Raw genomic sequence first — 13,934 nt, 5'->3', positions numbered from 1 at the left:
TTACGCGATGATTGCGCCGATTAATCGAGAGTAACACGGTGAGTCCCCGGTGAGCCGCTATATCGTGTTCCCAGGAGATGGAATTAACGTGCTTCCATTTCTCCGAGCTTGCAAAAGTTTTAGAGAACGGAGAACGGGCAATATCGGGCGAGTAATCTCGACGGAAAGAAACTCTTCGGCGTATAGAGTTAACATTATCCAGACGAAATCATCGGCGGATCTATAGATCAATGTTATAGACCTCTCGTGCTTACGAGAACGAGTATCGCAGCTTGATGACGCAATATTATATCTAATTTCCACGTAAATCAATTTATAATCATTTTTATAACGACTCTCTCTTTCTCCTTATATTTTTTCTCAGTAAAAATTTCGTAAGATCCTATACAGAATGAGCGAGAGAAAGAGAAAGAGAGAGAGAGTCATCATAAAATTATCTGGTATGTAGAGTTCTTTGATATAGTACAGTAATAAATAAGGAATCACGCGATTATAGACTCGAGAGAGAGAGAGAGAGAGATGCGCGCGTTACGCAATTGACCTGTGTGTTGGTTTAACCGAAAATTCGCATAGACGATTTTACCTTAATACCCGACGAGAGATGAGCGCCTCGGAGACGACGTTCGGATACTCTGACGACAGTATTGGAAAGGAGAGAAAGTGTTAGATAAGGATAACTTGGCACTCGGGCAAGTCTGTGGTCTGCGTAGCGCTTCTTCTCCCGTGGCATTACAATTATAACGCGATTATCCCCGCGGAAATACCATGCCAGACCGACAAATCGAATGAGCCGATCGAGAGAACACGAAAGAGGAGACTTTACGCGCCGCCTTATGGAATACACGTGTCAGTATCGGCGATCGCGTCGCGTTTAATCCTGTAGCTTACAACATAACACTAACTGTATCCCTTTTGCGTAATTTAAAATTATAATTCAATATCCCAAAGAGTCAATAAATCAATAAATTAGAAAAAAAAATTATTAAATACATTAAGTTATTAAAATCAATAAATTAAAAAAAATATATTAAAGCATGGAATAAATTGTAATGATCTCATTGTAATGAGCATTATAACGAATAATTTGCTCCCTGCTTTAATAATTTTTATTTTTAATTTATTTATTTTAATAACTTACCATATTTAATAACTTTTAATTTATTGATTTCAACAACGCAAGTTTCTTTTAAATTTTATTTACTCTTACCGCATCTCTGATACATCTACTGCTTTTCGACAAATTAAGTGATCTAATTAAAATATCCTCGCAATTACGGCAATGAGTACGACCACTCCGGGTGTGATCGGCGTCAATATGGAATTTGTACGGTGAAAGAGATGCGACAGATGAGGAGACGGAGATAGGAGTACAGCGGAGGAAGAACGGGCGTCCTCGCTGCGCTCTTACTGGGCAGTTAACGTAGCCGAGAGCAAGAGCGAAGGGGCATGTAATTAAGCCGCGTAAGGCCCGAGGTGAACGGGAAAATCGTATCTCGAGTACCCCGCGCGATTTAACCGGACGTCCCGAGATATGCCACAGCGCTCGAAGGTAGAAAGGTCTTCCTTCCCGGGTCAGTGAATAGGAGAGATTTGTTCTGGTTGTCCTCGAGAGGCCCACGCACGGATCGCCGCATATAAAGCACTTTGAACATCTTAATATATAAATATGTATAGCATCTAGATTTTTGCTAAAAAATATACTGTATATATATGGAGGGATAAAAGCCATATAGTGGTGTAAGTCAAATTTTTTGAAATATAATTGATTCGTGTGCATAGATGCAATCTGTACAATATATAAATTGCATCTGTGCACACGAGTCAATATTTTAAAAGCCACTATGGCTTTTACCTCTCCATATATATATATATAAAGTATTTTTTTATAATTATTAAAAATGCTGCGTATTTTTTATAACTATTGAATATCAGAATATCTAGATGCTGCGAAAAATCGATGCTCAATCTGACGCAGCGCTCGGCGCAAATTGCTCGCGTTGCGAAATTATCTAACGGGGTGGGAAAGACTGGCGGCGGGGTGTCCAGCGTGTCGGGATGTTCCGTCACGAATTGAATCGCTCGCGAAACGTTATTTGCATGTAACTCATTTGCCGAGCGCCACGCCGCGTTTTCGAGGGCATCTCTCTCTCGCTGTAATATATTTCGCGTAACGGGTCCAGCTTCTTCGCCGCACCTTCGGCCGCGGCATATCGCGGCCATCAGATCGAGCGAATTCCTATTTCGCTTCACCTTCTAACGAGCCCGAGTCTTACACATTCGGTTTCTTACAGCTTCTCGCTCGATTACGTCTTGCAATAAATATTGCGCAACGTTAATTTATACCCGGTGATCTCCGGACACGCTGGACGCGTGAGGGGGAGAAGAAAAAATTTTTCCCGCCGATTGTCCAGTGCTCTCAATGAGGAAACTATCGGTACCTATCGAATGGTCCGTTATGGTGCGGTATTCATATTCGAAGGCAGATCCGTTACGCAAAGTCGACTCCTCTGCGCGCGACGTACCGACATACGAATACGCGTTATTCGCCACGATCTCGAAGATCTCGAGGGATTTCACTGCCTCGTAGGTGTATGTGCTCCGACGGTTTAGCGTTTTGCCTCGAGGGAGCGTAAAATTTACGAGGACGTATCCTATCATTATCATTATACTCTAAGATACTTACGCATAATGGCTAGCGCAGAGTTGCGTTACATGCATATACACACACGTGTGTTGCACAACGGTCACGGAAAAGGAGGCACTATTCACGGTATTCCACATTCGCGACGAGCGTGACGTCTAATCTGCCCGTAATGTACGTGACGCAAATTACGTTACGTTTACATTACGCGCTACGACGCTTTATGGGAAGGAGTTGGGACACTCTCTAGGCCGGTGATATTTCTTTTTTTCGGGACGATATGAATTTTTTGTGTAGCGGGTATTTGTGCAACGGAACGCATAAAGGTTTACAATGCTACCGTTTAAGAGCGTCCTTTTAATGATAAATTAGTTGCATTCGGTAAGGTTGTAACATTTTAAAACTCGGCGATAAAGAGGACGAGTTGATTTCATTATATATCTATTTAACTTATTGTTAGTTTGTTAGTTTGTTTTATTAGTATCTTAGAATACACTGTTAAATTCGTAGTGTTAAATTATACTCAACTGAGTCATTTTTAATCATTCTTATAAGTCGCCACTGCTCCTACTCAATATGATGCTATTTAACTAAAACAATGTTAATTTAATTGAACTAATGGGGTTAAAATAATACTATTTTGTGTTAAAATAATAAATTCTGACATACATAATAGTTAAAAATAACAAAATGTCATTTAACTCAAGATAATTGGTTCAAATTTCACCCTTTAATATTTAACAGTTTACATAACTGGAACGAGCGTCAGTTTCTAGTGTCAGTTTAAAAAATGTATCGTCTGGCAACCAAATTCTATGAGCAATTTGCGTCGGTTCTTCTCTCCAAGGGGAATCGTGGTACACGGTAAGCTGTGTCGGCACGACTCTCTCTCGCGTGCTCGTGCTCGTCCTCGTCCTCAATGGCCGCCGCCGATCGGAGAATCCGGTGTGCGATCGATAACGATCTAGATCCCGTTGAATCCACGCTCAGGCAGTGGAAAGGAGGAGAACGCGACAGAGGAAGGAAGATTCCCGCCGTCGCTTCCTTCGCCGGGAAAGTTTAATTCCTCCTCGACCGGGAAACGAAGAAGAAAACGAGAAGCTGATGCGTCTCCGTATGTATGTACGTCGAGTCGAATATTCGGGTCAAATGGATTTCGAGGTCCCTTTCTTTCTCTCTTTCTCTCTCTCTCTTTCTCCCGCAAGGAAGGCAAAAGCTTCCTTGCGGGCAACGAAGACTTTCAGTTTCGCAATGAAGGCCGACGATAATTTTTGCGACTTGTCACCGTGTGAGCTCTAACATTCCCCGAAATATTTATCTATCAAACGAAAAACACATTTGCTTTTACCGCGATCTATCATGTTGATTATATCGTAAGAAGGATTCTCCGAGAGAAATTCGTGTAGCGAGTGTGCCTTTTATGACCAAAATCTCTCCCGCTTGGTCATTATTTTAAGTTGACGTTTTTTCTGCTTCTCTCTCTCTCTCTCTCTCTCTCTCTCTCAGTTTTTTAATTATATTATTTTATTACATAAGTATGCGAACTGTAGACATAATTAATTTTAACGATTATTAATCGTGTTTACAAAAACAAGATAAAATCGTGGAATCCCACAACGCGTGCGACTAAACTTTCTCGAATTTTTATCCTATTTTTGTTTGACTGAAACAGTCGTTGAAATGAAGAGCCGAATGATACAGCGTTTACGTGTCGAGGCTGCCAGAAGAAGAGTAGGACCTGCGCGGAGGCCTGTGTCAGTTTCGTTATTATGTCATTCTTGAATCGTTCATCGAAACCGTAGCCTCTCTTCGTCTATATCTATGTTAACTGCGAGGAGGGGAAGGGGGAGGCAGGAAAGATGGACCTCGAACGTGAGAGGATACCGTCACTTAGCAAGGCTGACTTTTCGTCGACCGATGGTCGTGCCGCGTCCGAATTGGAGAACTCGTTCCGCTCGTGATCTACTTTTCTTGTATCGCGGCAAGAGCATCGCGCATCATTGCAAAATTAAGTCAGCACGTGCTCGTAGGATCCTCTATGCTAATTTTCTCCGCATTAATAGCGACGATATATCGGTGAAAAAAAACGAGTTTCGGTTCACCGATCTTCTCACTTCCCCTTTCTTTCTCGGTCCTTCTGCTTTTCTCGTTGTTATGCGGTATGCATGAACGTAAGGCATTTCCGAGGAAGTTGCAATCGAAATTTTTTAAGTTATTTTCTCTTCCTGCCCGTTTCTCGGCGGATCGCGGAAGCAGCCAATTCCATTGTTTCAACCACCAGTGGCGGAAAGCATTCGGTTACCGCGAATTAAGTCCTTAGTCAATCGTGAAACGTCCGCATCTCAGTTAGGAGAAAAAAAACGAGATAAACGTTTATGCAGATTTCTACGTGTGACAGAAGCCTCGAAAATTGACGAAAATGACATTGGATGGATTCTCGTCGCTTAATTGTTCGATCGAAATCGATCATAATAAATAAATAAATAAATAAAAACGAGGAAAATAAATTCAGGCTCATTATTTTAAATTCCAATTATAGATTTTTACGAGGAAAGATTGACCTCTTCATCGATAGCAACGTTTTTATAAGCTCTTACGAAACAGAGTTCGCATTAAGCCCGAAGATTTTCATATATATCGCAGCATTTATGAATTAGAGTATTGCATAAATATTTTTCAAGTAGCACATCTCAATATGACGTAATAGAGCAAAATTTGTTCAGTCGAGCGTCTCGTGGAGATGCCACAAGCGGCTGTCGGACGTTACCAGTTACGCTTTCTACAAAAGCGCGAAAATCACGCTTTTTAAACATGCGATACGCACGATAATGGGCCTACGCACCGCCGTAAAACTCAATTTCAATTTTTCCCACGGGCCTGAATAGGCCGGCGAGCATTATATCAGTTATCATCATCGCTCTACAAATCCACGAGTCATACAAAACAGAGGTTCTCGCGCGATTCAGCCTGCCCTCGGCTCTCACTCACATTTTCCGAAATGCGTAGCTGCATTTAAGTGTAAGATTTAACTACCCTGCGCAAGATCCACGCTCGCATTATTCGCCTATTTCGTATTGTTGCGTGTCATTATACCGTGTGTACCCTCGTCATCTGCTTACCCGAACACGTGTACGTGCACGAGGTACGAAAAGAATCGCGGCAATAAAAATATCTGCACGGAGAGAATTTTTCGTCATATGTTACCGTTAAATTCACTACAAACTTGGGACAACTTGGCAACCGAAAAATTTTTGAAATATACAAAACATTTTACAAACAACTTAATAAAAATTACCAAGCAAATTGGTAATTTTTGAAAAATTATTGAAATTTTACTATATATTTCAGTAAAATTAATCAAACATATTTTACATTTTATTGTAATAGATAGATATTAATATTTTTTCTTACGGTAGATATATTAATCAGAATAGCTCGCATAAAATTCTTCGTATAATACATGTCGTCCCACACAAATACCATGATTTTCAGGATAAATTCTAAGAGAAAATTCTCTCTGTGTGGAGTTCCGTTCCAGTATTAGCGTTCCCGGCTTCAGCTCGACGACAATTAATCGACAATTTACCTGGCCGTGAAAAAAATTTGGTATTAAAGAAAGCGGCGTTTTCGTGGGCGGACATCGACTTATATAGGAAGTTGCAGGTGACTGCAGGAAATGGACTGAAACTTGTATGGCAAACCGCAGCATAATTTGCGGGTGGAATAATGCCTGCATTACAATCTTTCTTCAAGTACCCGCGACATTATTGTGTCTCTTCGTAAGAGCCTTGTAATAAGGAATGTAATGATTGCGCGATATCATTAAAAAGTTCGCCATTAACAACTTCATAAAATGTGACATTCGATGAGTCAATAAAAGTCAACGAAATTTATACACGAATTTTTTAATATTTTATCGCAGCATTTTATCGTTCTTTATTAGGAATAATGTAACGCAAAAAATACTTAATTTTTATCTAAATTTATGTACGAGAACATCACGCAGCCATCAAAATTAATAAGAACTATCTGAGCTTGATCAGCAGTGATAAGATCATTTCGTTGAAAGACCGTTGTGTTAACAAAATAATCCTGTTATTACGGTATCGCGTATAAACAAACTAGATAAATTCTCGCGATATTCGTGATACAAGATGTCGTACGGCCCATTTCTCACGTTCATTCGTCATTGAATTAACACTACCTGACGCATGTGTGTCACGGATGGACGCAACCGATCCTATCCGGATCGAATGGTTGATTTTTCAACCGAAAGTACAGAGAGACAAATTTGAGCAGTACGGGCTCTCTGTATCGCAAGAAGAGGTAAGAACCCCGAAAGAGAGAAAGAGAGAGAAAGAGAGAGAGAGATTTGCAATAGTGCTCCCGTCGCATCTCATAGGTGATGGGTCGAGGCATCGAGTGGGGCCCCCATGCCTGGCCCGTATAAAAGGGGGCTACAAGACATCCGCGAAGCATCAGTCCTCAAATCAAGGAACAGCAGCAACCATGAGGGCATTCGTGGTGAGTAGCCCGTCCACGACGATTTCTCATTTCCCCGATTTCTCGTCTCCTCCTCCTCCTCCCCTCCTCTCCTCTCCCTCTCGTTCCTTCTTCCTCTTCCTCCCGTCCTCGCTGTTTCTTTTCTTTTCTTTTTTTTTTTTTTTTTCATTCGGATCCTTCTCTCTGACTTTCTTCTCGCGCGTACGGGAGATTTCTCGGAGGATGATGATAAGTCCGTGAGAGAGAGACAAGGAGAGAATTCGTCGTTCGTTCACGACCGAGAACGAGGGGTTCCATCCGAGGGCGGGAGGCGCGGAGAACGCGGGAGAAAGTAAAAGAGAGGGGAAGGTGCACAGGGAGTATTGTGTGCGGTGTCAATGTACTCCGTGATAGTGACTAACCCGAGAACCGGTTCAGTGATTGTGCCACTTCTCTAGTTCCGTTCGCGCGATTTAAAAGAGAGAGAGAGAGAGAGAGAGAGAGAGAGAGAAAATAGGAAGAAAAGAACTTAAGTATCGGGATTCTCTCCCGGGTTTACGTAATACTAACTACTAACAACACCGTGGAACGCTAAGCGCGAACCGGTGGCTGAAACAAAAGGATGAGTTCCACGTGCTCGTAAATCCACCGCCGTGCACTTCCGGAAACGTTTTACCGCTTATTCTCTAGATATACGTTTACTGCTTCGTTTGCCGAAGTTTAAGAACGAGCAGAAGAATACCGAGGATTATTTCACTTGACATATTTCAAAGCATTTACATTGTCTTCAAGAGAGATCTATATCTATTACATATTTATCAATTAAGAACGCGTGGGAACTGTTTATATTAATGTACACCAAGTAAATAATAATATATTTTCGCACGTGTATATCTCTTTTATGTGAGAAATATTGAGAGATTTTAACGAATTCATCTTGACTTATTTATGAGCTGTATATTTAACAGTAGCATAGTTTTTGCTTAATATATATAATAAATTACAATAAGAATAGAAAGAGAAAGTGGAATAACGAGGGATACATTGTATTAAAATTATAACCAAACATAAACATATTAAAATATCCTTAAAGAAAAACCACGAGACAATGCTCGAACATCAGGCGAAAATCTCTATTATCTATTTTGACATCTAAACATCGGGAAAGTAAAATTGAATCAATTTGCAATCATAGATTCTGGCGCTCGCCGCGACGGCGATGGCGCGGCCGGAAGCCGGATACTCCTACAGCCAGCCTAGCAGTAGCTACGGTGCTCCCGGCGGCGGCGGTGGATTCGGCGGAGGCGGCGGAGGAGGCGGCGGAGGGATATCCCTCGGAGGAGGCGGCGGAGGGGTCGGCGCTTTATTCGAAGGTGGTGGCGGTGGCGGTGGATTCGGCGGCGGCGGTGCATTCGGCGGATTCGGCGGAGGAGGTGGCCTCGGCGGCGGGGTTGGCGGTGGTGGTATCCAACAGTTCGGCGCAGGTGGCGGAGCTGGATTCGGTGGTGGATTCGGCGGTGGCGCGCTCATTCAGAAACACATCTACGTTCACGTACCACCCCCGGAGGCTCCCGAAGAAAGAGTGATCAGGCCGATCGCGCCGCAGGGTCCGGCGCAGAAGCACTACAAGATCATCTTCATCAAGGCGCCCACTCCGCCAACCCCGACCGCTCCGGTGATCCCCGCGCTGCCGCAACAGGACGAGCAGAAAACGCTCATCTACGTGCTGGTCAAGAAACCCGAAGAGGCACCCGAGATCAGCCTGCCCACCATCACGCCCACTCAGCCCAGCAAACCGGAAGTCTACTTTATCAAATACAAGACGCAGGTAAGGGAAAGAAGCTCGAGGCGTGACGTAAACAAAAAGCGAAAATTCTAAACCAATCTTCCAATCATTTAATTTTCTTTTTTCTTCGCATCAACAGAAGGAAGTTACCGGTGGCGGCGGCGGCGGCGGCGGCGGTTTCGGCGGTGGTATCGGCGGCGGCGGTATCGGCGGCGGTCACGGCGGCGGAATCGGCGGCGGAATCGGTGGCACCGGACCGAGCGGACCCAGCACGAGTTACGGGGCACCCAGTGGTGGATCCGGGCCATACTAGTCAATTCACCGCTACCCCCGTCGCGGCCCCTCCGTCCTACCCCCCCGTTCACCGACACACATCACGCACACACCGCTCACATACCTCTAACATGATCAGCGACGATGATACTTGCCGTATTGACGTATCGCTGTGTTGTATGCGCGATCGCCGAGAGAAGAAGACGACGACGATAACGAAGTTGAAGACGGCGATGATGATGACGATGTTGAATACGATGATGACGACGACGACGATGATGACGATGGCGATAATGAGGAGAATGATGATGATATCGATCACAACGACGACTACCATGATAATGATGACGACAATAACAATGATGATGATGATGATGATGATGATGACGATGATGATGATGATGTTTACGACGACTAGAGCAAAGGAGAGATGTTTTTTATACTTATTTTTTGCAAGAAAACGGTGGCGAAATAAAGCTTTTTTATGTATTTTTACATAAAAAAAAATATGTCTACGCCTCTCAACTTATTGTACACCTTTCCAACTCGAATCGATTCTAATAACATTCTAACCGATTCAGTGGAATTTCCTTCATTTCTGAATCTGCCAAGGTTGCTTTTTTCGAACGAAAAAGACAATAGACAAATTCGTCAAAAATTTCGTCAATTTTCCAAACGGGATTACAAAGTAAAATTCGGAAAAAATTGCAAATTAGAAAAGGACCCAAACCGATCGCGCGCGCGGCTTTTTTTCTCCCTCTAGAAATTCGCGACACCATTTTTATGGACGATTAATTTCACGACAATTGGTGTGTGCCAACGAGGCGCTTTAATCCCGATTATACTCGGTGCGTGGCTTTATAATACACTCGCACGCACATAATCGTATTTTGTATGAGAGTATCACAACTGACATTTTAGGGAATACTCGGGGAGAGGAGGGAAAAGAGGGAGACGCCGAACTCCAGCTTGGTCCCGGTTTCATCGGACAGGTGGGCCACGGGGTTAATTCCCCGTGGCGACGATTTCCCTTCTCAGTGCGTTTCCGCATGAGAACGCCGTCGAGTGTTACGCGACAGCGACAACAATTCTCGCCGAGAAAAAGAGAGAAGAGAACGCAGGTGGAAAGGGGGCGGGAGAGGGCGAGAAGACGGGAGGAAGCCGCGTTTTATCTCTTTCCAAAAAGGCAGCGCATCTCTCGCGAGCGGAGGAACTTTCACTGCTCCTCTAAACAACCGCTAATCAAGAGACGAGAACGACGCTCGTCGCCAGATTTCGTTCAAGCGTTTCCCTTACCTCTGTCTCTCTCGGTCTCTCTCTTTCTTTATCTTTCTCCTTTTTTTTCTCTCGCTCTCGGAACGCTTCTCGAAGGATCCTCGCGAGCTATACTCGACACTCAACGATGAGATCCGATGGAATCCGTAAAGTAGCGCAGGAGGATTTCCCACGATGACTGGGCGAATAATGCTTGTGCGTTTCTTTAGGCGTCAATGCGCATGGGAAATGCATAGGACACGCGCGAAATTTGCACGCGTCTTCCTAAAAAGTGTTAACAGGATGCGAGGAGACAGCTGGGAGTCTCAATTAATTAAGGCGACACAAATTCTCGTATCGCGAAATTAAGATCTGTTCGCAAACGAAAGTCTTGGACGAAAGAAACAGGAGAGAACAAATATACTCTATAGATATATACATCGTACGTAATATATTTCTGTTATTTTTCACGTAATGTAATAAAATTGGGAGTTACAGGCTGAATGTAACATACGAATTTAATGATCGACTTGCTCGTTACGTGTTTGTATTAATTTCTTATTTGCTTGAATTTTTCAAATTTAACAAAGCCTCCTAAGCCACGTTTGTTATAACACGTAATATTTGTTTTCTTTAGCGAAGAAAGAGTTTTGCACACATCGCTTTAATTTTATTTACAATTTAGTAGGTCTTTAAAAAAAAGAAGAAAGTGTAAATTAAAGATAATTTAACGGAGGGAAGTGCCTGCATGTTTCTTAAGGAGATGATGATCGAAAGGAGAGAAAATGCGTCGTCTCGGCTATCGTTTACCGTGCGGCAAACACGCAGGGTGAAAAGCGTATGTACGTCGCGTGCATCACAGCGCCGAACAGCTGGTCGCTGCTCGAAATTGCCCGGAGGGGAAAGATGAGACGACGAGCGAAAGCGAGGCTGCTTTACTCATTGACACGAGAGTTTAACGCGCAAGAGAAGACGAGAAAACGGATGAAAAGAAAGAAAGGGAAGCTCGCCGGCACGCTCGCGCGACAGTCTGTATATGTACGCGTGCTCTTTCTTTCTCTCTTTCGCGGGCTCTCACGTGCACGTGACGCGAGTAACGATGGGAACAGGACGACGATTCAAATCGCTTTGAATTCACGATGTGAATAAGTCAAGCGTCCTATGCGCGCGGTTCGTGAATTCTAGCCGCTTTGTGTCTTTCCGCGTTGCGCTGTGTGCGAATGAACCGGAGCAGAGAAATCTCCAAAGAAAAATTACGCTCCCAGTTGTCGCACAAAAAAGAATAATTTATAACTTATATTACCGCGAATTCGTTGTGCTGATGGTCTATCGATATAGAATATTCAAGTAACTTTTCCGGATTCGAGGAAACCTCGAACTTCGTTAAAAACGTAACGAAAAAAGTGTTAGCCATAATTTTGAAGAAAATTGGCGTCGGAGAGAAACTCTGTGCGCGAAATAGGGCTATGGGATGGAAGACAGGGTAAGAGGTTGAGCGGAGCGAAGAGGTCGGGGGGTAAGTTAGGGGAGATCACCGGGGAGGGAGGCGGCGTGACGGCACTTCGTATATAGTAGCCAGGAGGCAACTTTCACGGGAACATCGCTTCTTTTTTTTTCGAGCCTAACCGAGGAAGAGAGAAGGCCGGCTGGCACGCAGGGAGGCGGGAGGGAGGAGAAAAAACACTTTCGAAAGGTCGGACACCGGCCTCCTTCAAAAATCGGACGACTCCGATTCGAGGCCGTTATTCGGACATTGTCTCTCCCGCGATCGTGATCTCATCCCGGTCGCGGGACGCTTGGTCCGAGCGTGAAAGCGCGATCCTTTCCCCTCCCACTGGGTGGTATGACAAATACATTTTCTAAACCGGCCGCATGATCCTTAGTGTCGAGCTTTTTCATCGTCCGCGCGTTAACGCACCTGTCGTGGAGAATTAGAGATTATAAGGTGCATCGATATAATTGGCTTTAAGAGTGGGGCTCGATGCCGAATGAATTCTTTGCCCGAGTCGCCACGGGGTCTCGTAGAAATGAATGGTACTTAATAGCTTCTAACAAGAGATCGATAATAACGCGCGGTGGAGCGTGAAATCACGGCAGGACGTTCACGCTAACGCGTTATGTTCGAGTAATGATGTGTTTAATATCATTACGCGGTTTACATTTAGGTATTTCGTAACTTCAATTAAAGACATTACAGCGCCAGCGATGCGTATTCGCGATCAATTATTCATCAAGAATGTTAAATCTCCCATGAGATAACGATCTCTCACCGATCACGATGTATTCCATCGAGTGTCGATCAAAGATAACATTCTGACTGACATATTAATAAAAATTATCGTTAGTAACTAAATATTTTATTGACTAATTAATACGAAAACAGTTACACAGTTATCCAAATTGTTGTTACAAGTTATCCTGTATGCTAATAAAAAATAAATATTGCCGTTATAAACATTTATTGTTAATAACCAGATATTTTTTTAGTTAATTAAGATATCTCACTTGAAAATTGTTGCATAGCATCGCCAAGTTTATTTTTTATTAAATTTTCTTTACTTCTGTATTTCTTTAATGGATCTAGCAGATCGAAATGTGCTGCGCGAAAGAATTCAATTTTCATATCATTATACATAATATTTTAATCCCAACTAGTGCAATGTTTTATATCATTACTTTTATAGAAAAAACAGGTTTAAATAATACTATAAGCAACAATAAAATTTATCTTTTTTTTATAATACATTATAATATATTGTAACATAGTAAGGTTTAAACTTAAACAATATAATATGCGGAAGGAATTTTAACGCGAGAGATTTCTTCCCGTGGATCTTATCCCACGAGTTTGAGAATGAATGCCTGATCAGCACCATCCAACTAATTTATTAGAACATCGGAGGTACATTCGCCGGGGTCGAGGGATCACTTTCACTGTCTCAAGTTTCCCGATACTTCCACGCGATCGCGTAATTTCATCTTTGCGGAAACGTCCGCGATGAGTCGAGGATCTTCTCGAGATCCCTGACAAAGGTACACCATATTATCGCGCGAAATCAGCAGTCGGTACCATTATTACGGATGTTCACCGAGATCGTTTACGTTGTCCATCCCAGCTCGAGTTTAAAAAATTCCAAAAGCCTTTCCATTCGTTATGATTCATATACTAGTCTTGGAATTTTTTTGCGCACGATCGTTAGTCCCGGTACGATAAATAATTATTTTTATATATCCATATCGCGGCCGTAATAGCCGCTAATAAGCGGCCGTCGATCTCGGTTAATCGACGACCACGTATGCCCGAGATTCCACTGGAAGCCTCCCGTGTCGCTTCCTTCTTCACGAAGGAATGTAAGAAAAGCGGAATTACCAGTCGCGCGGCATTTACGGGGGTAATTCACCGGCATAGTTTGAGGCACCGGTGAAAAAAATGCGATTATGCGATGTCTGAACAGGGGTGGGGTGGGGTGGGGAGTAAACCGCGGCTTTTCCCGCGTG

The 13,934-nt window shown here is 43.2% G+C and overlaps 1 protein-coding gene across 1 annotated transcript; it reads left to right on the top strand.

Annotated features, from left to right (window-relative positions):
• The first annotated feature begins 8,267 nt into the window (after nt 1-8,267).
• Nucleotides 8,268-9,645, top strand: Grp (glycine-rich cuticle protein). Its single transcript, XM_071775771.1, has 2 exons — nt 8,268-8,951; nt 9,049-9,645. The coding sequence occupies exons 1-2, from the start codon at nt 8,343-8,345 to the stop codon at nt 9,220-9,222; spliced, it is 783 nt and encodes a 260-aa protein (XP_071631872.1). The 5' UTR covers nt 8,268-8,342; the 3' UTR covers nt 9,223-9,645.
• Nucleotides 9,646-13,934: the final 4,289 nt, after the last annotated feature.

This window comes from Temnothorax longispinosus, chromosome 4 (assembly GCF_030848805.1).
Source record: "Temnothorax longispinosus isolate EJ_2023e chromosome 4, Tlon_JGU_v1, whole genome shotgun sequence".
NCBI classification, from domain to species: domain Eukaryota; kingdom Metazoa; phylum Arthropoda; class Insecta; order Hymenoptera; family Formicidae; genus Temnothorax; species Temnothorax longispinosus.
Note: the sequence above shows the minus strand (reverse complement) of the source record. Positions and strands in the feature narration are given on the sequence as shown.